This window comes from Tenrec ecaudatus, chromosome 1 (assembly GCF_050624435.1).
Source record: "Tenrec ecaudatus isolate mTenEca1 chromosome 1, mTenEca1.hap1, whole genome shotgun sequence".
NCBI classification, from domain to species: Eukaryota; Metazoa; Chordata; class Mammalia; order Afrosoricida; family Tenrecidae; genus Tenrec; species Tenrec ecaudatus.
Window position 1 is genome coordinate 245,924,123 of NC_134530.1, and position 24,659 is coordinate 245,948,781.

Genomic DNA, 24,659 nt, shown 5'->3' on the forward strand with positions numbered 1-24,659 from the left:
AATCTTCTATCATCACACAAGCTGGGGGCCCTGCTCACCGTTCATCTCTGGCTCTCCCATCCTGCCTAGCACCAGCCTGCTCGCACGGAGCCTCGATACATGCCTGCTGAATGAAGGATCGCTCCACCTCTTCGGTAAATATCCATCCGTTCCATATTTACACAGAAACCACTCACTAGTGCGACGATGTTTGAACCGGCCCAGTCTTTGCCCTTGCTGAAGCAGACAGAGGGTTAAATTAAAGGGGCAGCTCGCCCCTGGCTGCCAGCACAGTCAAGCATGCCTGCTTTTTCTCTGTAGATCCTCCTTCACCAGGTCACCCCAAGCCCTAGACAGAAAGGAGATCACAAACACGGAGCTCAGGTTCCTAACCTTCCCAAGCGACTTGGATCACTGGGAACTCGTTGTCGGTAACCTTGCCACCTCCTTGCTCTTCGCAGGTCCCAGGTGGGGAAGTCTAACCCTTTCATGTTAAACTGATCCGAGGACCTACCTGCTGCAAGCTGGAGACACTCTTCAGAGAAATGTACACACAAGCCTCAACACATTCGCAGGGGTGGCATGGTGGGTGGAGGGCCTAGTTTAAAGGCACCCCACCCCCTCCCAAGGTTGTCCTGGTGATCACTCAGCTAAGGTCCTCCAAGATGTCCTGAGCAGAGAGGGGTCTGGAAAGGGGAGCTAGTCCCCACTTGACTTGACCACTGCCTTCTCTGTCAGCCTGCACCAGGGCCCCTTGCTGGGAACTGACTGCAGGTCTCCTGAGAGGGGTCTCAAAATGGCAGCCCAACCGAGCAGGGGCACAGCATGCACCCCCCACACAGGCTGTGGGCACATCAGAGGAGCAGCAACAAACTAATGAAAAGGAATGCCGCCCCCCCCCCAGAAAAACTAAACACGAAATGACTAAAAAGTCAGATCCAAGATGACATCCCATCACCCTGTGATGATAGCATTGGCCCTTCATGGCGCCAATGGACAACTGGCCATGAAAACTTGGCTTGCGTCTGCCTAACCCGGGGCTGGGTTTACTGAAAGGTGGGAGGAGCACTTGCCGATGACTTGCAGTGGCTGCAGCTGTCAAGCAAATGAGGGGAGTGTTAGTGGTAGGATGAAGGTTAGAAAAAGGTTATACGCCCCTAATTTGGAAGGTTTTGCAAGGCTGGGTTTCCTGATCATCTTTGGACCGCTTCGACATTACCTGCCTGTGGTCTGCACAGAGCAAACCTTCAGAACTGTTTGCTGAATGACTTAATGAAATGCACAAATAAGTAAAGGGTGGCTGGGGAGAAAGATGGGGCTTTCTACTCCTGTAACCGATTACAGCCCGGAAAAAATTCACAGGGCCATGAGTCAACATCGACTCCATTGCAGCGAGTTTGGTTGGGGGCTCTGTGTGGGGCAAACGGTTAAGCACCCAGTAGCTAACCAAAAGTGTGGTGGGTCAAGTTCGTCCACAGGCCCCTTGGAGGAAAGGCCTGGCAATCTGCTTTCAAAAGATCATCGTCAATGAAGTCTTACAGAGGATGGCTCTACTTGGAAACGCATGGAATCTCCACACGTCAGAACTGATGTGGCTGGTTTATTGTTTTATTTAGCGGACACAGGCGTGGGAAGGAGGTTTCCTCCAGCTCTGGCTTGCTCACAGTTCTTATTTTTCCCCTTCTGAGCAAATCCCCGCTCTTCTTTGTCATTGGAACTGACAGCTGTCCTCCTCTGGTATTCCACATGGATCTGAAGTCCTTGGGGCTGTGGCTGTGTGGTGTTTGTACTTCTATTCTTAGCACCGAACACAGCTCTTTGCACGTAGTAAATGCTTAATGCATTTGTGTTAAGTAAATGTTAGAGCAAACCGCGATAAGAAGCCGGAGAGAGTGCCTTGCCGTCTCACCCTAGGAGTGCAGAGCCAGGTATGACTCTCCAGACAGTCCAGGTGTCCAAGTCAGACATCAACCTTCTGCTGTTGTTGACACTTGACTCCAATGTCAAAAGCAAAAGGGGGATGAGTTCAGAGATGATCAAATGTTGCCTCAGCAATCTCTCTTACCATGTAGTAGCAGGTCTGGGCGGGCAAACCTGGTTGCGGAGTTCTTTAAGTCTCTGGTCCAGTGATGGGTATTTGACTGCAATTATGAACCCTGGTGGTGCAAGGAGCCCAGTGGCACTGTCGGGTGAGCATTGGGCTGCCAAACCCAAAGCTGGCAGTTCAAACCCACCAGCTGCTCTGTGGGAGAAAGATGAGTCTAGCTGAGGTTATGTGGCTCCTGCAATGATTTACAACCTCAGAAATCCTATACAGGGTTGTCATTTGGTTAGAGGGAGCCCTAGTGACACAGTGGTTAAGTGTTCAAATCCATCGGTTGTCTTGAGAGGTGTGGTGGTCTAGTTCTGGAAGTTTAAAGCTGTGAAAACTCTAGCGGGCCAGTTCTGTTCTGCCTTATTGGGTCACTGTGAGTCTGATAGCAAAGGAAAGTATATCTCTACGTGTGTACTGTGCTCTGAAAGACACAATTACGTGGAACAATTAGTCCCTCTATCAAAATGGTCTCAAGAAAAACCAGGAAAGCCTAACGAGTCCTATAAGAACTAGAGATCATTTAATTGTTCATTTAAAGACATCCACCAACAAAATATTTGGCTCCGACTTTTTTACAGGTAGGTTACAGCAAGCATTCAATGGTCAAAGACCTCCAAGCTCTTGTAAAATACTCCAGGGTACACAGAGGGCTTCAAAAATTTCATGTAAAATTTCCATTATCTTCTAATTCCCTTTCTCCAAAGACTTTTTCTTTTGAAGCCCTCTCAGATTAAAAAAAGGGGGGTTTCATTACCCAATTCACTTATAAGTTAGAATTGCCTAATAACAAACTCATGAACAGTGTTTTTAAAAACAACAAAAAGCAGCCAAACAACAAAAAGCAACAAACTCACTGCTGCCAATTTAATTCTGACTCATGAAGACCCTACAGGCCAAAGGGTCCCATGGGTTTTGAAAGGTGGGTGGCTCAAATCCCCCAGCCACTCTGTGGGAGAAAGAGGAGCCAGTCTGCTTCTGTAAAGCCCCGGGCCTGGGAAACCCAGTGGGGGCAGTTCTACTCTGCCCTACGGGGTCATGATGAGTCAGAATCAGCTCGCTTGCAGTGGGAATGCAGACCTGGGTGTGTGCTGTGCTTTGAGAAGTAATGAGCTACACCGTCCTCAGGGGATTTAGTCCGATCAAGCTGTGGAGGAAGGTTTGACTCCTTCAGACCTTCATAGCCCCATCAGTCAGCAAGCAGGTGTTTGGTGAGTATCTAGAATAGGGTGCATATGGCCAAGTGAAAAAGAGATGAGTCAGTTGTACATCCTGGCTATTAGGAGCTAATGTGAACTAAAAACGCAACACAAATAATGATGAAGGTGGGGGAGCAATAGCCTACTAACGAAGTCTCTGCGTGGTGTATACGGTTAACATGCTGGGCGGCTAACCCAAAGGCTGGAACTTCGAACCTATCCAGAAGTGCCTGAGCAGAAAGGCCTGTCAATCCAGTTAAAAAACCAGCCAAACCGATGGAGCACTGCTCTGCTCTGACACATACCAAGTCCACTCAATGACAGCTGGTTTGGGGTGGTTTGTTTGTTTTTTCTGACTGGCTATTTCAAGCCCAAATCCCCCTGTGCAGCTGGCTCCTTTAAGGACCTACAGTTCAGGCTGACAGCCTACCTTCACTAATGTAAGTACAAACACGGTTAACGCGTGATCGGTCAGTACTGTTCACGCATGCAAACACAAGTAGACTCAGCAACGTGTTTACCGTACTAATGGTCAACGCTTCCTGAAACCTGATCGTCTAGAGACACGAACTAGTCCATGTGTTTTCCTCATATTAACTGATTTCATCCACACTACACAACGATGGTGTCCGTGTCATCTTTGTCCCCACTATGCAGATGAAGAAATGGGGGCCCCCAGAGACCAAGCAGCTTGCCCCACATACAGAGCAGCGAAGCAGCGGAATGGCGTTGACGGTCTCCAGATCCCTCCCTTGTCTTTCTTTCCCCACCATCTACAGTCTCCAGTGGGGGTACAGACCCCTTTTCTCCCGGGTACGGCGATGTCTTGCGCTGGATGTGGTGTTCGCACAGGCTAGGGAAAGGATATAAAGAGACAGCGCATAAGGCAAGTGCAATGGGAAGGTGGAAGCAGGGGCCAGCTTCCTCAAGCATCTCCTCACACCCCAGTGTCCAGAAAGCCCCCACAGGGTTACTGGGGGCTCCATGCAACACCCCTGGCCCAGATCATGCCCATGGTTCTCTGCGACAGTCGGAGAGAATTGAGACTTCCTAAGGAGACCAGAGCTGTCTGAGCTTACCACAGGTTGTGGAGAGAACAGGCGAGCTGCCTCCTAAGGCACAGGAAGGCTCTGTGACAAAGAAGCAGAGGTGAGTGCAGGCCCAGGATCCACTGTGTGAAGGCCAGCTGAAGGTCAGGCCGAGGAGTTTAGGGCAGAGTTAATGAGCGGTGTTCAGCAGGTCTTATTTGAATAGTGCTCCACCCTGGTTTTTCTAGATTAACCAGGTGACACCAGGGACACGCTAGCAAATCCTGTTCATAGTACCAATCGCGGAAACTATTCCAGGGGGATTGACAGCACCCACTTTTGACACCAAATTGTGTGATGGATGACCAATCCCATGCTATGTACCAGCTGTGTCATTTGGAAACCTCAGCTTCTGTATCCTATTCCAGTTAGACCCCAGCTGCCCACATAGCCCTCCTCCCTCGCATCCGCAGCCCATGGGTAGCAGCCATAAGTTCAGGGCTCCACACGAGTCCCTCCACTTCACATCAGCTGGGCCCCAGCTCCGGGTTTTCCTTTGGTATGCCAGCAGCAAGCCCAGGAGGTCACATAACTTTCTCCACTTCTGCTCAGCCAGCTCCCCTGCTCACTGGAGTCCAATTGATTCATTGACACAACTCAACAAAACTCACAGGAGATGCTGTGCCTACAGCGGCAGACTGAATGTGGTTGAAAGGAGTACAGGGTGAGGTCTGGGAGGGAAGACAGTGTGATGTTTCCATGTCCCTAACAGGGATGTGCTACCTGTTCCCAGGCAAAGACGCCAACCAGGTAGCTCCTCTTGAGTCTCTGTGCTCAGCATCATCATTTGTCTCGCCGTCTGGTCATAAAAGGATACCTCCTACCCCTCCTATCCTCTAAGGCAAGTCAACACTGGGTCCCCACGTGACCTCTCTTGTTCTTATAGGTGCTTACAGATAGATCCCCAACAGAGAGAGATTCTTGGGGCTCTTGTTAGGGTGTAAATTCTGATTCCATCAATGGGGGGGGGAGGGGCAAATTCTCAGCTGGAAGGCAAACCAGGCAGAAGGAGTTTGAAGCCTGAGAGTCCACCCATATCCTTTCTTCTGGCTATCTCTAAGAGGGGTGTGTGCCTGAACCCCATTAGGAGTACTGAAAAAGTAGAACTTTAAAGTCATCTTAAGGCCTAAGGGGGAAGTAGTTAGGTACAATGTTCTGGGGCTCAGGGGGGAAGTGGGCTCATGCTACCTCACTGAGAACATGCCCCGGGTTAGCAGCGCAGCAGGCGCTAAGGAAATAAGGACCAGGGCTTGCAGGAGGTGAAATGCTGTGGGGTGCCCACAAAGCAGGCAGAGACCAGTAAGCGCCTCTACTTTCAGTGAAGCGCCTGGTAACTACACTGGAAGCAGTGAACTCAGGAGGCACCCGTTTCGCAGCAAGAAGAACCGGCCACCAGGAATTGACACTTGGCTGGCTCCAGTTGCCCAGCCAAGGCACCACAGTAACAGCTACAAAGACAGGCCAGGTTCAATGCCACTTTTTGCTCCTGCGCGTGGCCGCAGAGCCCCCGGAGAACTGGGCCTTCCTTCAACTGGAGATGGCAGCGGTGCACATTCATTACCATGTAAATGAAAACTGCAGCAGCGGATCTTCAGCAGAGCCGCTCTCGAGGGGATAAATGGCCTGCTACCTAATAAAGCTATCCAGGACCCTGCTCGCAGCAGGCAAGGCCCCTTGATCGGGTGGCGTTTTGCAGAGTCTCTTCCCAGGCAGACCCTGTTGGTGCAGGGACCCTCTCAGGGTGCAGGAGGAGGCCAGTCTGGGTTGGAAAGGCGCACACGCCGCTGGCCTGAAGGCTCCTGGCTGGCAAGCAGACGGAGGATTCCCCGGCATCCCCCTCAAGGACTAGGAATCCCAGCTCCCCAGCCCACGGACCATGAGAAGCAGCATCCCACCTGCAAAGCTATAAAGAGATTCCCGAGAATTAGAGACAGCATGCAGCCGGGGGTGAAAGGAGGCAGCCGGCAAGGATGAAACACACAGTGACTCTCTGGACCCGCAGGCAGCTCAAGGAGATTCACCTGCCGCCAGACCGACCAAATCCCGGAGATGCCGGTCCACTGTGGCCACTGGCTTCCAACACCATAAATGCCAGGCAGGATGTGGGGGAGGCTGAGGGAGGGGCATGTGGACAGCACCCTCCTGCTTAGGCCTCACAAGCACCTACGCAGCATCACCTGTCTGCCTGGTGCATGCCTTTCTTCTCCCCCAGGCTTCTGTGGGCACACAAAGGGGCTGGCTGGGCTTGGGCCAACAGCTATTGAGAAGCCCCTCTCCACGGCGCGAGGACCTCCTCCATCTCCATGGGCGACTATTCTGGGCACGCGCTGGCAGGAGGGACGGAGCGCAGACTGCCACATCCATTTTGCTGCAAAGCGGCCCCACGTCATAGCCACACAAAACGAGCCTTCATGGGGGTCAGGACCCACACACAGGGCGGTGTTTACATGCTGCAGGCCTGCTCTCCCTGCCCCCTCCTGACCCTGGGGGAGGCAAGGAGCAGAGATGGCCCTAGGCACTGCAGAGGGAGGGAGGGCGCCTTCCAGACAGGCAAGCAGGCTTGTATTTATAAACTGCCTCGTCTTCTGACCCTGTCTCCTGTACACCGGCATCCCCGGGTGCCCCTGGGAAGTGTGGAGGAGCGCGCCGTATTGCCCCTGACTTACAGATGAAGCAGCCACAGCCTGGGCAGGTTAAATGAGGTGACAGAGCTGGCCGCAGGGGGTGGGGGTGGCAGAGGAATACTCTCTGACAATCACACCTTTGAAGATTAACTGGCAGCCTGAGAAGGTGGAATCCGGGAAGGGTGTGTGCGCATGCAAGAGCTGCCCCAAAGCACTGAGCACAGGTGGCCCAGCATCCCCAGGGGCACGGAAGGGATGGCAGCCGGGAAGGTGGGCCACAGCCCCCCACCCCTCACCACTATACTACACAGCCCCCAGTCCCTTCAGCCCAGCAGGCCCAGTTGGGAAACACCCAATGCCCGAGGCCTCCTGGGAGATCTTGTCGGACTCCAATTCTGCCTGTGAGTTGTGTCTGCCTATGAGGGCCGGGAAGTCTTCCAACTCTTCACCATCAAGTTTCTCCTGGTAGATGCTCCACTACCCACCTTTCCCCACCCTGGTCCCCCTTTCTTTCCAGTTGCTAAGGGCATCCAGAGGCAAGGGGGGTGGGGCACAAGCAGTTTAAGATCAGCGGGTGTAACCTACAGGCTGCCGGTTGGCATCCACCCAGCGGCTCTTTGGAACAAAGGCCTGGCAAACTGCTTCCAAGAAGACAGCAGTTAAGAAAGCCCTATGGGGCAGTTCTGGTCCATAAGGCACAGGCCAACTCAGCGGCAGCTGACAACAACGGGTACAACCGGTTCAAGTGACCCGAAGAGCATCCTGCGAACAACATGGTCAAGAAAGTGAAACGCGGTCTCCGGACTCAGAGCAGACACACCCTCATCAGTCGGAAAGAAAGACCTTCCAGTTTACTACCGCCACCGATGTCACCGTCTCCCGGCACCACTGAAGGCGGCTGTCTCCCCAGGGGCACACTCTCCCCCTGCAGGCTCTTCCTGGGAGCCCGCGTCTGCCGGAGCCGGAGCAGGTGACACCCAAACTGGTGGCTCCCGCCTTCATCTCTCTCCTGGACACGGCCCTGAATTTTCTAGTGCTTGGTGGACAGATGGTGCCCAAATGGATGTCCTGCAGGCAGCACAGCCTTCCAATCCAAAAGGAACACACTGGCCTCCCCCCCAACTGTCCACTGCCACCGTGTTGCTAATGGCGCTACCTCTTCTTCCATCTCCAGGGCCACCCAGCTGTCTGGCCTCAGTTAATTCTCCTCCTCATATGCCTTCTACAGCCAGTCATTCGTCTTGCAGGAGAGCCCACATCGGGCCCTCCTGTGCCAACATATAACGTGCCTGAGTGGCCCCCAGGAGAATACTGGGGTAGGGTTCTCTCCGTCTCGTCACTGCAGCACCTGATAGATGCTTAATAAAAAAACGTAACAAGTTAAGATCGCTCGGTCGCCCCTCCTCCAGTTGCTAAGTTCAGGTCAAATGCCTAAGAATCTGAGTTAGCTGGTGGGGGACGTGGGGGGCAGGGGGTGTCAACTTCTGTCTGCAGCCTCTTTTGTCTCTTCTCACCCTATTTGACCTTGCAACAGCTGCCCCGAGAGCAGCAACTGGCCAGTGATAGAATTCTCTCCTTCCATGCAGGAGACCCGAGTTTGAGTCCAGCCTCTCAGCTGCAGCCTGCCTACGTATCAGTGGAGGGGTGTTTGTTGCTCCGACTCTGGACAGCTTTCCGCGGCACTTCCAGACAAAGTAACGAGGAAGAAAGGCCTGGTAATCTACTTGCAACAACCAATCCATAAAAACCTTAGATGTCACAGGGTGGGATCCCTAGCTGATCAGGAGAGTAGCACAAGACCTGACAGTGTCGCATGAAGTCACCATGAGTTAGGGGCAAAGACGCAGCTGCTAACAGCACCAACCAGGCTGCGCCGCCCAGCTCCTTGGCGGCAGTACGCATTCTTTCTCATTCTCATTCTGAGTCTGTGCTCATGCTGCCTCTCTTCATTTCCCAGTACCTTCCCTGCCTGGAAAATTAGTTTATTGTTCAAGATTGAGCTCATCATCTTATTCACTCTCCTTCTCCACCCCGCTCCTCAGCGTCTCTGATACAAATCTCTGCTCGGTGGTTACCACGCCGGCCTGTTAACTGTAAGGTCGGCAGTGTGATGCCCCAGCCACTCTATGGGAGAGAAATGAGGCTTTCTACCCCCATAAAAACCCTCAGGGACACTTCTTCCCTGTCCCACACAGGCACCAGGAGTCAGAATGGACTCAGGGAGAGTGAGTTTTGCTATAGACCAACTACTGCCATTTGAGTCAGTCCTGACTCACAGCCACCGTGGTGGACTGGCAACTTTGTGCCCAGCCCTCAAGTCACCACTACAGAGTGACCATGGCACAGTATGGGCAACCGTGTGAAATAGTTTCATGAGACTACCGGGCCACGGCATTCATCACCACCGACTGCCAGTCTACAGCATGCCTATGCCATTCTGTGCTATGTCTTCACCATGCTCTCTCCGAGGAGCCCTGGCAGCATAGAGGGTTACACCTCAGGCTGTTAACCACAAGGTCAGCAGTTCGAAAGCCCACTGCAGTAGTTCTACTTGGTCCTATAGGGTTGCTAGGGGTCAGCACTGCCAACTCAAAGGCAGTGAGCTTCGGTGTTTTTGTCGGTGCCGTGTAGTGTGTCGTGTCTCCTCGGCACCAAGAAAGCTCTGAGCACAGTGGATGCCGTAGCGTTCACAGGCAAGTTTGTTGGTGATGACGCTGATGTTTCTGAGAGTTCATGTGCTTCGTTCTTGGGACAACTTTGAGAGCAGATGGTCCCAGTACCATCTCGTTTGAAGATGAGGAAACTGAGGCAGCGATGAGAGCACTGCCACTCAGCCAGCTGCTGACAGTCGTAAGGGACAGTGGCCCCAAGTACCGTCTGCTGGAATCTACAGCCCTCGGGCTTTGGGTGGTTCGAAGTTAAAACAGGTCATTATTCAGAGCAAGTGAGCACCTCTCGTCTACCGAGGGCAGGTGTGACTAGAAGGGAGATGAGGGGATGGGGGTGGGAATAAATCTCCCCTTGTCCATCTGAAGGGGCAAATCTCTGGGCAAGGTTTGCGAAGGGCACTCAGAGACGCATGGCTGTCTTATTCTGCACCGTAAGATTTGCAAGTTTCCACAATGGTACTGCTCTGTTTTCAATATGTAAGCATGATTTAAACCTAGAGACACTCTGGGTCAGCCATCAAACAGACGCAGTCAGATAACAAGCTGAGCCTACAGAGAAGTATGTTCCCCCCAAAGACGCTGCCACGAGGACTCGGGGCACGTGGGCAGCAGTCTGCGTGAACCAAGGCCTCTCCCAGGAGGAACTTGCTACACCGATCACATTTCTGGGAAACAAGCAGATGCTGTGGTTCCCCGTCTAGAGCAAACCGGAGTGTTTGCAGCGTGTGTCGCCCGCCGAGTCTCCCTCCCCAGGCTGAGAAACTGCTCTGAACACCACGGAGCCCACCCAGTGACAGCATTGACGGCACGGAGGTTTCGGGAACCATGGTAAAGTGGCATGTCTGCTTTCCTCAGAGAGTGGCCCGCTTCCTAGCCTTCCTACGTCAGCTTACGTACATCAATGCACTCAGACCCAAGAAATGGGTCTCCTGTTCCTTGGAGAAAGCGCTCTTGAGCGCCCCCTTGCTCAGCATTCTTCTACGTTGGTTGATTCCAGAAGATGAAACTCACCAATGTCAGAGACAGGACAAAGCCCCATAGGTCATTCTTTCCCAAAGACCCCCCCCCCACCCCTCTTTAAAAGTCCAATTTCCTGAGATACTCCTGGAGGGATCACGGATCACTGACCATTCCTCTTCTGAAAGGAAACGCTGTTCTCAGACACCCAGCAGACACCTGATGGGGAATCTCCCTGGGGTCCCCCACGGCCCGCGGGCCTGCCCCTCCCTCCCACATAGGCGCATCCACCTCGACCTCCCAGGTTTGCTGTCACTTCCAAACAATGTCAAGAATTATTTTTGTTTTACTTCTCTGGTGCTCCCAGTTTACCTTGTTTCAGATAATAAAGCAATTACAACACTCTCAATTAAGACGCGGTTTTAAAATGCACTTTTAATTCGGGTTTGTGAACAGCTCACTTAATTATTTCTATTTGTTTCTCTCCTTGAGTGGATAATTTCTTCTCTTATAGTAAGTCGTGCAGTGATCTTTCTCGCTGAGAAATGAGGGCCCCAAATCTCCCCTAAGGCAGAGCGTCTTCAGCTCACGCCTTCAAAGCCCACTTTCCTGACGAGCAGGAGAAGCGGCTCACAGATGTCAGAAGACATCGAAACCAGTCAGTACGCTCCCTTGGATGGTAACCTTCTGGGAGAGCCTTTCTCCTTACAGGCACGAGTCCCTGCATGGTGCAAAGGGTTATGCACTCAGCCGCTAACTAAGAAGTTGGCACTTTGAGTGCGCCCACAGATGCCTCAAAACAAGGTCCTGGCAGTCTCCTTCCCCCCCGAACCAGCTCTTGAGAGCCTGGCGAGGCACAGCCCTGCTCTGATACACATGGATTGGCAGGAGTCGCAAGCTCCCGCTCCTCAGAGGAAACCCGTTCTCTCTCGTAGCTGTGGACACAGACTAACTCATAGCTCACCGGCAGCAGGCTGGCCCGGAGGGACAGAGTGGACAGTCTAGACTCATCTGACCTGTCTGCAGAAGCTCGGGAGCTCAAGCCTGGCGAGGAGGTGCTTTCAAAGGAAGAAGAGGAAAAACAGCAACCTCGCTGTCTAACTGGGTTACGCAAATTAAAAGTGGCGCTTACGTAAACACACCTTGTAAACTGTGGCACACTGCACATGGGAGCAGAAGCTATTCTGAGTGCTGGCCACACCACCTGGAGGAGAGCCACCTGGACACAGCCAGTCACGCGGGATAACACCCAGAAAGGGCACAGGGGGCTGCTGGCACTCTCAGGGGGTCCCAGAGACCAGCCATTTGATTACTTACCTCTCCACGCCCTGCAGAGCGGAGGAGAGGCAAGCCCAGCTTGGACCGCTTTCCTCAAAGAGCCACACACCTGAGGAGAGTCCCGGCCCCTGACCTTTCTTCACTCACGTCTCCAGGGTCAGGCACTCTGGAGTCTTGGGTTCTCCTGTTTTGGTTTGTTTTTCAGTTTGTTGCTATGATTGTTGTTGGTTTGTTTGGGAGTTTCTCTTGCTCCCCTCTTCCTCTTCCTCATTCTTATAATTTTGGCTGCAACCCCAGAGTATTAAAGCATTCCCTTCTGTCAGGTGGGGAGATCCAAGGTTCCAAAATATTGGCGAATTGTGCTTAACAAGAAAGATATTTGGGTTGAAATAAAATGAAAAGGCGGGGGGTGAGGGGGATGCACTTGGGGGAGCGATTTCGCCATTCCTCAGCTTACTACAGAGAAAGTTTTTTTTGTTTGTTTTGTTTTTTTTTAAACATTTTATTACGGGCTCATACAACTCTTATCACAATCCATGCATATACATACATCAATTGTATAAAGCACATCCGTACATTCCCTGCCCTAATCACTCTCAAGGCAATTGCTCTCCACTTAAGCCCTCTGCATCAGGTCCTCTTTTTCCCCCCCTCCCTCCCCGCTCCCCCCTCCCTCATGAGCCCTTGATAATCCACAGATTGTTATTTTGTCATATCTTGCCCTATCCAGAGTCTCCCTTCCCCCCATTCTCTGCCGTCCAGGAAGGGCCGTCTGGGTGACTGAGCTTCACTGACTAGCTGGTGGCCCTGTGCAAGATGCCCAACCTTGCTCTCTACCCTGGATCCTCGTCTGCAGGCTGCGGATGGCTGAGAACATGCCCTCACGTGGTTGTGGTGGGGATGGAATGAGTTCCTGGACGTACAGTGAGGAGCAGTGTGCAGATGGAGTCACCCGCTCTGAATGTGGGTGAGGAGTGTCATTACTACCATTTGAAAGCGTCCATCAGGCCCTCAAGGGGCCCTAGTAGCATAGTGTTTACATGGAGGGCTACTAACCGCAGGTCAGCAGTTCGAAACCAGGAACTACTCCTTGGAAGAAAGATAAGGCTTTCTACTTCCAAAAAAGAATTACAGTTATCAAGAGTTCATGAGGGAGGGGGGAGTGGAGAGGGAGGGGAAAATGAGGAGCTGATACCAGGGGCTCTAGGGGAGGGCAAATGTTTTGAGAATGATGATGGCAACAAATGCATAAATGTGCTTGGCACAATGGATGTATGTATGGATTGTGATAAGAGTTGTATGAGCCCTCATTAAAATGATTTAAGAAAAAAAAGCCCACAAAACATAATGTAAGAAAAATTGAAAATCAACCAAATGAATAACATAAAAGTATGTAAAGTATTCAAACACCATACAAAACTAAGCAATACAATCTTTAAAATATAAGGAAATATTACTTTATCACCATAAGTCTGATATTATTCCCCAAGTACATTTAATTAATTTGTAAGGTATATTAAAGATACATTACAAAATTTTTTTTAAAAGACAGTCTCAGAAACACACCAGGGCAGTTACGGAGGACTGAGAAGGCTCATAATAAACACGATGGCAGTGAGGTTGGTTTTGTCAGTTATCCATCACTCATATAGTGACCCAGGGGAAACTTGGTCCTATCTTTCTTCCACCAGCCATGGTTAGGAACAGTGGAAGAGCTAAGAACATGGGCCGAACACACCAAGTCATCTCGAGTGATTCGTGATAGCACCGTCCCGGATGTCATTCCTTAGACATCAGGTAGCATGTGTCTGATGTGTGAGCACAGACCCTCACATGCCATCCTAGACATCACAGTGAACTTGGGAGAAATTCAACTGTGTGGTCACGTAAATTAGAAAGCCTCCCCTTCTGTCCTTTTCTCCCCCTCCACTCAGAGGCCGCCATCCCAATTACCTATTCAGACGTGCTGTTACTAAGGATGTCTATTTCAATTATAAAATACCCAAAGAGCTTTCAAAATAAGGCAAGGATAAAGGGAAGCAGTCTGGAAAAACACTGCGATTATTGGTATCAATAAATAAAACTAAAATTTAAGCGGACGTAAAAGTGTAAGTGAAAAAACATTTTATGCAAGCCCCTTGCATCCAACCATTTTGAGAAGAAGCTGGCCCTTAGTCATTGGTCTCTTCAGGAGCAAGGGCTGCGTCCATGTATTGGGCTATTCCTGGGCCATGCAGCAGCACACTGCACGGAAGGCAAAGAGAGGAAATAACAGAGCGCGCCTTGCCCAGGACTCGGGATATATCACATTCCTAAAAGCAAAGAACCAACAATAAACCGCTGCATGGTCCTGGTCCTCTCCAGGAGAGGATGGGGATTAAGCAGTTGCGACCCATAGGCTGAGCCTTGTCTGGTTTTTCAAGTAGCACACCAGGTCTTTTTTCCTAGTCTGTGCCAGTCTGGAGGAGAAAGATGGGGCTTTCTACTCCTGTAAAGAGTTAACAGTCCCCCAAACACACAGGGGCAGTCCTGCCCTGCCCTACAGGGTTGCTATGGGTCAGCATTGACAGGATGGTGGTGGGTTTTAAGTTTCTGTCCTGGTCTGGAAGCTCCTCGAGAGTCTGACAGGCCAGTGGTGGCTACACATGGTGTACTGGCTGGGATTTGAACCCAGGTCTCCTGCATGGGTGCACGCATGCTCTCACGGAATCCCCACTGCCACTCCACACATGGTAGTGAGATAGAAAGCACTGGGTCAAGGAGAAGGCAACATGCCTGAAGCCACACAGTTACTGACAAATGGCAGAGGCTGAACTTGAATTTAGCCAGCCCCATAAACCATTCACACAGCCTTAATGCCGGACCAGAGCTTCCCATGTCAGGGCAAGTCTCCTTGGCTGCTGGGAAGTTTAGGAAACATGTCTCTGGCTCTACAAACAGAGTACAATTTAAGTGGTTTTTTTTCTCACATAGCCAATCAATATTTGCTAGAGAGAGATCTTTGCCTACTCTCACCTGTACTCTGGAGAATTAAAGACTCACCAATAGTCTCTCTCCCACTTGCTCCTGCAGGGCTCTGAGACAAGAGCCTTGTTACTTGCTATGTGATACTTCTTGTGAAATCCAAACTCTTTCGGATCTTGCCGGGTCAGTCCACCAACAGTGTTTCTCCGAGCTTACACCGAGGTGCCCTTTTGTTGACAATGTACTCATCACTTGGGGAAGTTGAGACTTTTCTCATAGATGAAAGTAGAGCCGCTTGGAACCATCGCTTGCATAAATAATATTGCACAAAAAGCGTCAACTCTGACAGGTAAGAAAGTTTTCCTTAGTGGAATTCCAAGAAACCAGCACCCCCAAATCAATGAATCAGCCAGAAAGCATTTGGCACCTGGTGGGTGGCTAAAATGCTCAGTAGCGAAACAAAAGTCAAGCGTGTGCACCCACCGGCTACTGCGTGTTGCAGTCTGCTTCCATTGAGCTTCACAGCCGTGGGCACGCTAGAGAGTCGCTGTGCCTTAGGACTGACTTGCCGCTGTAAGTTTGGCTTGAGCTTTACAAGCACACGGCCCAACGCTACGACCTCTAATGCCATAAGCGTGGGTGTGCAGAGAGGGCAGGAGTCAGGTCCCTGAGACTGAGATCTGGAAGCAGAGGAAGAATTTTGAGCACTGTGCAGGGGACACTCCAGCTCTAAATCCCTTGGGGGGTTCCCCCTGCCCATCATGTGACACAATTAGGACAGGGCTCTAAGTTATTTATCGTACTTACCCAACTTGGCCACCTGGGGGTATACTGTGTTCTAGAATCTAGGTCAGTTATTCCCTGAAGTAAAGATACTACCCCCTTGGGGGGGCACTGGAACAACCCAGGCGGGCTGCAAAAGCAGAAACCTACCCTTAATCCCCAACTGCGGGCTATATAGTACACGTTTTTAATTGACAGGTGGGCACTGAATTTTTTTTTTCTGAAAAGGGGGTGGTAGACCAAGTAAATTTGGGAGTTGATATTCTAGATTTAGGAGACCTGGGTGAGTAGTGGATTATTTGTTGGGCTGCTAACTATAAGGTCAGTAGTTCAAACCCATAAGCCACTCCATCATATAAAGAGGAGTCTTTCTACTCCCGTAAAGAATTACCGTCTCAGAAACCCCACAGGGGTAGTGCTACTCTGTCCCTTAAGGTCGCGGTGAGTCAGAATTGACTTGATGGAGGTGAGGAATGCTCTAGATTAACCAGATATGAACAGTCAGGCCAGGTAGTGCCTCCAGGTTGTGGTACAAGATGCTCCAACTCCTGCCTTCCTCAGACCCCGTCCTAAGTGCTCCTTCCTAGAGCCTTCCCTGGTTTCCTCTAGTCTCCTGGACCATCTCCAATTGGACGTGGTTGCAAAGGCCACGAAACCCTCGCACTTCTGAGCCCCACATCTGGCACTGGTTTGCCAGAGATTCCTGGACACTGGAGAGTCAGTGGAAGAATTCTCCCCTTGAATGTGGGAGACAGGGCTGATGCTCAGTCAATGCATCTCTGCACAGTCGCTGCTTGTCTGTCAGTGGGACCTGCTTCTTGTTATGATGCTGAGCTTCTCGTCCGCAGAGCTTCCAGGTTAAGATGGGCTAGGAAGACAGGTCTAAAGATACACAAGCCTGAAGACAGGCATTTGACATCCTCTGAATCACCACCATCCAACCCTACTGTGTATGGAGTCACCATGATTTGAGAGGCCAACCTGCACAGGCAGCTATGGGAGTAGAAAACCTCCTCCTCTTCCTTAGGAAATGATGGTGGTTTTGAACTGCTAACCTTGAAGTTAGTAGTTAGTTCAACACCATTGCCAAGGTTCAGATTATGATTTGCCTCCTCATTGAGGAGGGGCGGAAAGAGTAGAAGAGAGTTTTTCTAGGCTAACAACAAGGTCCACTAATTTGAGGATATGTTTTCCCTCTTAACCAACGTTAGCTGAGCATCTACTATAGTCTGCCACTGTGCTGGGTGCCTAAGAGGCAAGAAAATGAATAAAGTCAAGGTTCTTATCCCCAAGGGGTTTACAGTCTAATAATTACAGTCTCAAAAACTCTATCCTGTAGGGCCACGCGGAGTCAGACTCGAGGCCGGGGCAGTGAGGCATGTAGCAGCGCTTGGCACAGGGCTTGGAAGGACAAGCAAAACTAGGGAGTAAAGGAAACAAAGGCTTCAAGATGAAGGCACTGCTTTAGCCCCCTGTCAGCTATGACAGCCAACAGTTACAAAGTGCCTACGTGATTTCCATCTCTCGCACACCACCACACCCACAAGTTCATTATCATCATCATCGTACAGGTGAGGAAAAGAAGGCTTCCAAGGCCCCAAACTACTACCTGGCAGAGCCAGGCATCCAATCCTCCCTTGAGCCTCTGATAATTTAGGGACGTGTGAATGAGTTCATCTTCAAGGTCCGCCTTGTAGTGCATACCCTTGACTAACTCCCTCCCTGGAGGTCTGGGTGGACCCCTGCAGGCAGTCCTGGGAGACCAGCGGGCTTCAGGTCACCAGAACCAGGAGAGAGGAGGAGAGCAGTAGGTGAAACCATGCTCTAGGAAAATTCTGGGAACAGTGGGGCCTGTGGCTCCCTCAGGTACCAGTATTGGTCCTCTCAGGCTGTTTCATTTTAGAAGGCCCAAAGGAGGTCCTTTTTCCCCTAATTTACAAGTGCCGAGCTGGAGAGAGCCCCCTACAAATTACCAGAGGCTCCCTCAGCCTCAGAAAGCTAAGACTGGGCTCAAAGGATATCATGGCTTCCTAGGACAGGACACCACAGGCAGGTTCTGATGGGAGTTCTTTCCTCCCTTTTCTTCCTCCGATCATCTTTTCAATTTTCCCTTTCCAAGTTCAGGCTTTTTCTTTAACACTTGTTGTATTGAGCTCAGGCTTCCCCACCCCCTTCTTCTTCTAGCTGAGACTATTAAATCTCAGTACTGTAGAGTGTCTTGTCCATGGAAAGCAATCAAAAATGAATATCCACATTTCGGAACAGTTGCTATTAGACGCGTGCCCTTTTGTTGTGGATGAAAAAGAAGAGGAAGAAGAGATGAAGGCTGCTATTCAGCCCTGGTTACACCTGGAGACCGCACACATACGCCATTGGAGTTTGGTCCTTGAGAACGAAAGCAGAAAGTCTAGAGCCGGAATCCACTTATTTTAAAGACTTTTTTAGTCTTTAAAATTTTAGTGCTCAATGTCTTGCTGGTCAAAGTCTGGTCTGTGGCCCAGGAACAAAATCCTTGCCAGGATACTGGTTTGAAATGCAGAATCTCGGGCCCTATCCCAGACCACCTGAATCAATATCAGCCTTCCCCAAGAGCCCCGCCTTCCCCCAGGTGCCCTGTGTGCAAGATCAAGTTTTAGAAGCCCCTTGCTAGAGAGCTTGAAAGTGAATCGGCTTTGATTCCATCCTGGAGTTTCTGTGAGGGTGTTATTTTTTCCCTTTCTGAAGAATGAATATTTCTGTATAAAGAACTTCGTAGATGCCCCCTGCCACCCAAACTAGTTTACTCATAGAGGGATTCTGAAATGCGAGTCTTCCAGACGCGGGTGTCAGCCCCCAGATCCTTTCAGAAGCACCGGGGAACCCTCAAAGAGCGAGCTCTGGAGCCCAGACCTGAGAGGTGATTTTTACTCCTGCCTCCTCTTTAAGGCTCTAGGATTTTTTTTGGGTTTTTTTGCTTGACGTCTTCCCTCTGGGAAGAAAGGGATAAAGAGGTGCTAGATGATGCCTGGTAGCGTACTGGTTACACAGGGACTGCTAATCACAAGCAGTTAGAAACCACCTGTTGTGGGAGAAAGACGAAGCTTTCAGCTCCCATAAAGATTTACAGCATCGGACACCCACAGGGGAAGTTCACCCTGTGTAGGGCCACTATGCATTTGAATCAACTCAATGGCAATGAGTTTGAGGTGCATGTTTTATGAATTTTTTCAGTTTGTTTTTGATAAGGGAACCACAAAGAAGCCCAACAGTGCTGTCAGACTAACTGCAAGGTCGGTGGTTCAAACCCTTCAGTGCGCCTCCATGAGAGAAAGATGAGATGGTGCGGTGCGCTCCCATGTCGATGTAGTCTCAGAAATCCTCTCTAGGATTTGAGTCAGAATGGACTAGGTGGTTATTCAGTTATTACATGAAGCTCACAGGCAACTGACATGAGAGGAAGGGTCCAGACTGGGCACTGAACTCTAAGATCCTGCAGGAGTCTGTTCTGTAAACACAAGTGGGAGGAGCCCAGAGAGCAGCCTAAAACTCTGGCAGGGCTCCATTCAGATGTCACACAACCAGTAGAACTGTCTAGATAGAGCTCGGAGGATGAGCCCTGATAGATATTAATCTGTAATCGACCTGGGGAAGTGGACCGAGAACAGAAAAGCACCCGCACCTGGTTTGAGGAAAGAAAGCCAGAACTGAGAGATGAGGGCAGAGGGGAGGAGATGAACCAGCCCTGCCCTGCCCACCTGTGCCCACCCCCCCCACCCTCCCCCAACCATGAAGCAGAACACATGTCCAGGACAAGCCAGCAAGGCACGCTTGCAGGCTGCACAAAACTTGGCCTTCTCTTTTACAAGGAGAAAGCCTGACTTCAGGCATTTCCCTGAACCTAAGAGTACCGTATTACAAAACAAGAACCAGATCCCCAGCAGTGTTTCCTCACTAATTTTGACGTCACAACAAGCCCCGCCCAGGCAGACTTCTAAGTGGAAGGCCTGCCTTATTGATTTTGATTGTCCCCCGCCCTGAAAGCCAGCGGACTGGTGATCCCCCGCCCCCACTCCGGCTAATTTCCTCACCTTCCCATACTCTGCCACATTCATATTTCAAAGCCCGCCCCAAAAGCTTGATTTCTCTCCACTAATACTTGTTTTCCAATTGTGTGCATATTAGCAGTATTCGTGGTTAAACAGCGGCATGGTCCATGTCCACTCCGACCTCACAGGAAATTGGGGCTGGGCAGCAAGGACCCACAGATAAGGAAAGAGGGTTGAGAGTCTCTACATTTGGACCGAAGCTCCAGCTGCCTTCCACAGTCCAAGGACTCTTCCTCCAGAACCAAGTACGTTATAGATTAGACGCCTCCGGCGGCTGAGACTATCAATTTCATTCCAGCTAATTTCCCCTTCGTGGAAGAGCACTTGACTTTTCCCCCCTGTAAATCAGACTTGGATAGGCCAAGCCATCTTCCAGACACACCACTGAAGGGAAAACTCCTCTCCCCACCCTCCACATGCACAGACATGCTGGCACACACCACTGCACGGGGAAACGAAGAGAAAAAGTTAACTTTCCAATAAACCTGCCCTGTCGTCCCCGCCCCCACCCCCCCACCGTCCCCACAAGCCATGGTTTTAGACCCTTCCGGTCCACAATAGTAGTTCTCGCAGCAACGGCTTCAGTGCAGGTGGGGACGGAGGGCACGGGGCGAGGGTCAGACATGCACATATTAACCACAAACACTCCACTCCCCCTGCTTCTCTCGGCCAAAGTGAGAACGAGGAGGCTGGCTTTGTTGGCTTTCCTTTCCAAAAGCCGGTTCGGCGGCCAGAGGGGTGGGGGGTATCCAATCACAAGGGGGGTTGGCGAATGTATGCGGATTTCAGGGCACCCCCTGTTTTGGCGAGGGTGGCTTTAGGCTGGGACACAGGAACCCTGGGGCTCTCGGGCACCCCAAAGTCTGGGTAGATGTGAGGGGGCAGGGCTCTCGGCAGCACAGCTTGGCGTCTCTGCCGCCGCCGCCGCCGCCAGGGCTGTCCCGGGTCCTCAGCGCCACAACGGGGTCACTTACCCCCCGTGAGCTGTGCAGGGCCGAAGCACAGCGCCAGCTGAAACCACAGGATCACGGCCAAAAGTCTCGGGGGGGACTGAAGCTGCTGCTGCTGCTGCTGCTGCTCTAGAAATCCATCTCCAAGGTTCGGGTTCATTCCATGATACATCTTTCATCCACAGAGGGCATCCGGCTTGCCAGAGTCTGCAACCAGGAGCGAACACCACAATGCCCCTGGCTGCTGCTGGGCTCCGGGGCCGCGCTCCCACTCCTCTGCCCGGGATCCTGCCCCCGGGCTCCCGGGTCGCCATGCCCGCTCCTCCCCCGCGCGGCCCCCGCCCCTTTCCCACGGTGAGCTCCCCGCCCCCAGCCCCCCCGCACGGGTACACTGAGTAACAGCCTCCGTGGGATGCTGCGCGTGCAGGAGGGGTGGAGGAGGGGAGGAGGGCAGGGAATCGCGCACATTGGCTCTGCGCCGGTCCCCGGGAATTCACGGTTGTGACGGTGACACCAAAGTCTACAGCCTTCCAGCACCTCGGGTTCGTGCAGCCACTTTTCCCTGGGCCTACACCTTTCACTCTGGCCGATCCCACAATGGGGCACGGATCCCCCCGCCACTTCTCGGGCTCGCTCCAGGATCGGCAGAGGTCCTAGGGCTACAGTCCCCGAAGAGCCCGCTCTGCGCGGTGCAAACCCCCCTGGCTTGGGAAGCCCAAACAGCCACCAACTCCCTCTCGCCGGCCTGCGCGCCCCTCCGCGAGATGGAAAGCCCCAGCCGGGGTTCGTGGGCTTACCTGTAGGTTTCATGCATGCAGCTTCCTCTCCTCCGCCGCCGCCTCCCCCCGCCAGGCTCACCCGCATCTGTGCGCGACCTCTATTACCACCGCGGCGCGAGAGAGCGAGAGAGCGAGCGAGCGAGCGAGCGAGACGGCGCCCGGCTCCAGCTCCAGCTCCCCCGCCCGCGTTCTCCCTCCCCAGGCTCCCGCGGGCGGGCGGGCGGCGACGGGGGAGGATGGCAGCCGGGCCGCGCGCCCCCGAGGCGCCTCCCGCGCGCCCGGTACCTGAGCTCGCGAGCGCGAGCGCGATGGCCGCGGCGCGCGAAGGCGGGGTGGCGGGAGCTGGGCGGTGGGCGCGGAGGCCGGGGAGCGCGCGCGGGCACGCGCCGACGAGGACCGAGCAGGCCTGCGGCGGGGGAGGGGGACCCCGGGAGAATGGGGAGGGGGGCCGAGACCCACGCCGCCGCCGCGACCAATGGGAAACCCGCGCGCCTGCACCTGTCGGGGCGCGAGGCGTCCTGCGGCCGCTCTAGCACGCACGCACGCACGCGCGGCCACCAAGGCCCATTCCGGGCGCGGGACAGTAGCCCCTTGCCCGGCCTGCGCGCAAGCCCCGTTGCCCACGCGGCCTCCGCTTGTCCTCTGGTGCCCCGGGGCGCGGCGCAAACCGTGGTGGCGAGAGCGCGCAACTCGCCCAGCTCCCCATCCCGGGATGCTCACTACTAGCAGGGTTAACTGGGGTGGGGCAGGCCAGGGGGCTTCTCTATAATGAAAGTCACTATCCCCATCCCCAGAGCTCCGTTCGTTCCCTAGGTGAGACTGACACTCCACCCTGACCCTTGGCATTTTCCTGTGTGCCCCCCGCTAGCCAGGAGGGTGAGGGCTGCTCTGTCCTCTGGGAGATGCCACAGAACCCTCCCAGCCTCAGCAGAGAAAGGAAGCTGAAACAGGGAATCAGTGGGCAGTAGGCATCTCCATAGTGTTGTCAGGGGGGAGAGGAGTTGGAAGGGAGGTTTCTGGAACTTGGGGGTCAAAACCCAGGGCCAGCCCTTACTGGAGAGACTTCTCCAATGGAGAGGGTGCCTTGTCTGCCTTGACTGATGCCCAAGAATACTCGGCAGGGTGACTTCTGCTTCCAAAGATTCCTCAGCTTGCTGAGCTCCAAGGGACAATGTTCCAGCCCAGGCAGTTAAGGAGTGAGTTAATGAGGCGATGCTAGCTGGTAGCACTTTAGAACCAGTTATTGGTACGTGCCTCAGAGTTCGGACTCATGGAGCCCGGACCACGCATCGGCACAGTGGTTGCTAGGTTTGAGTCCACTCACTCTTGCCTTCACGGTTACTCCATCTCCTTGAGGATCTTCCTTTTTTGCTGACCCATTGCTGTCCTTCTCCAGAGACTGGTCCTTCCTAATAACATGTCCAAAGAAAGTGAGACAAAGTCTCCTTGCTTAGCAGGAATGCCGGCTGCCACTTCCGGTACAGATGTGTTCATTTTCCTGGCCATATTCTTTGCTGACACCAGAACGTCGTTATTTCTTCTTCAGCCTTCCGTACGCACGGTCCAACTTTTCCATGGACACAGGGAGCTTGCTGCAAGTGCCGCAGTCTGGTTCAGTCCCCAAAGTGACAGGTTCGCTTTTGAATACATTTAAAGAGGTTATTGTAGCATATTTGCCAGTGTAATAGCATGTTTCATTTCTTGACTGCTGCTTCCTGGGTGTTGACTGTGGTTCCATGTGAAATAAGATCTTTGGCCACTTCTATCCTGTCTCCATTTCTTGTGGTGGTATTGTTCAGTGGTCCTGTTGTGAGATCTTTGCTTCATTTGTATGCTTTGGTGACACGGAGGGGAAGGAGCCCTGATGGCATGGTGGTGATCGCTGGGGGCTAGCAGCTGGGGCAGCAGTATGAAACCACTGGCCGCTCCAAAAGATGGGCCTTTCTATTTGGGAGCTCACAGGGGCAGTTCTCCCCCATCCTGTAGGGTCACGATGCGTCAGCGTGGACTCCGTGGCAGGGGGTTTGGTTTTGAGCTTCCATGGAGGGAAAGTCCATACTAGATGCTGACGTCCTTGATCTACATCAGGACTGACTTGTGCTTCAAGTGTTCTTCACTTTCGGCAAGCAGGATTGTGTCGTCTGCATATTGCGGGTCTTCCTCCCAGCCTGTTCTTTTTCATGTAGTACCGCTTCTCAGATATTTGCTTAGCACACAAAATGAGTAAGGGTGGTGAAAGGGTACCACCCTGACAAACAACTTTGCCTGACTTTAAACCACCTAATATACCCTTGTTTACTTCAAATGACTGTCTCATGATCTATGTGCAGGGTCCCCAGGAACACATAAAATCTCTCAAACTCGCTGCTCCTAGTGGGCCTACACAACAGGGGAGAACTGTCCTTGTGCATTGGGATTGGAAAGCCTTGTCTTTCTCCCACGTGAGCATATGAACCAAACCAAATGTACTGCCATCAAGTCAATTCCGACTCCTAGCGACGCTGTAGGAAAGGGTCGAACTGCCCATGTGAATTTCCAAGACTAAATCTGTTGTTAACAGCTTTATGGGCATATGATTCACATAGCACACAATTCAATAGTTCAATCACATCAAAAAGTGCTGTAGAATCATCACCAAGATCAGTTTTAGAACGTTTTCTTCATTCTGTGCTCATCATTATTAGCTCCTCTTCCCCACAACCTCCCCTGCCACATCCCCAAGGAACCAGGAATCTAGTTACTGTCCCTGTCGATCCTGGACTTCATAAACAGAAAAGGATTTTAAAAAAAAACTAACAACAATAAACAAAGTAAAATAGATAAAAACCTCAATTGAAAAGAAAGCAGAAAATATTGAAAACTAGAGCAAATTTAAAATAAGTTATAATGGAGGTCAGATGATAATAATCCACTTTCCAATGCATTCTGCATGAAAGCAAAACTATTTACGTTCCTTGTCGATGGTGTGGTCAGAGGGAATTCACCAGAGTTTAATTCACATGTATTTCTCCTTCACGGTTTTCCCTTTACACTGAAACAACTTTAAAATGGGTAAAAAATGGAGCTCAAATGATAAGATATTACTTTTTTTTCTTTTCTTTTCTTTAATCATTTTATTTGGGGCTCATACAACTCTTATCACAATCCATACAGACATCAATTGTGTAAAGCACATTTGTACATTCATTGCCCTCATCATTCTCAAAACATTT

At 51.8% G+C, this 24,659-nt stretch overlaps 1 protein-coding gene across 1 annotated transcript in view; it reads right to left on the reverse strand.

Moving 5' to 3' along the window:
* SUSD4 (sushi domain containing 4) overlaps nt 1-20,840 on the reverse strand; it is a 198,797-nt gene extending 177,957 nt beyond the window's left edge. The window contains exon 1 of the mRNA XM_075542656.1: nt 20,693-20,840. Within this exon, the coding sequence (XP_075398771.1) occupies nt 20,693-20,840 (148 nt within the window). The remainder of the gene's footprint in view (nt 1-20,692) is intronic.
* Nucleotides 20,841-24,659: the final 3,819 nt, after the last annotated feature.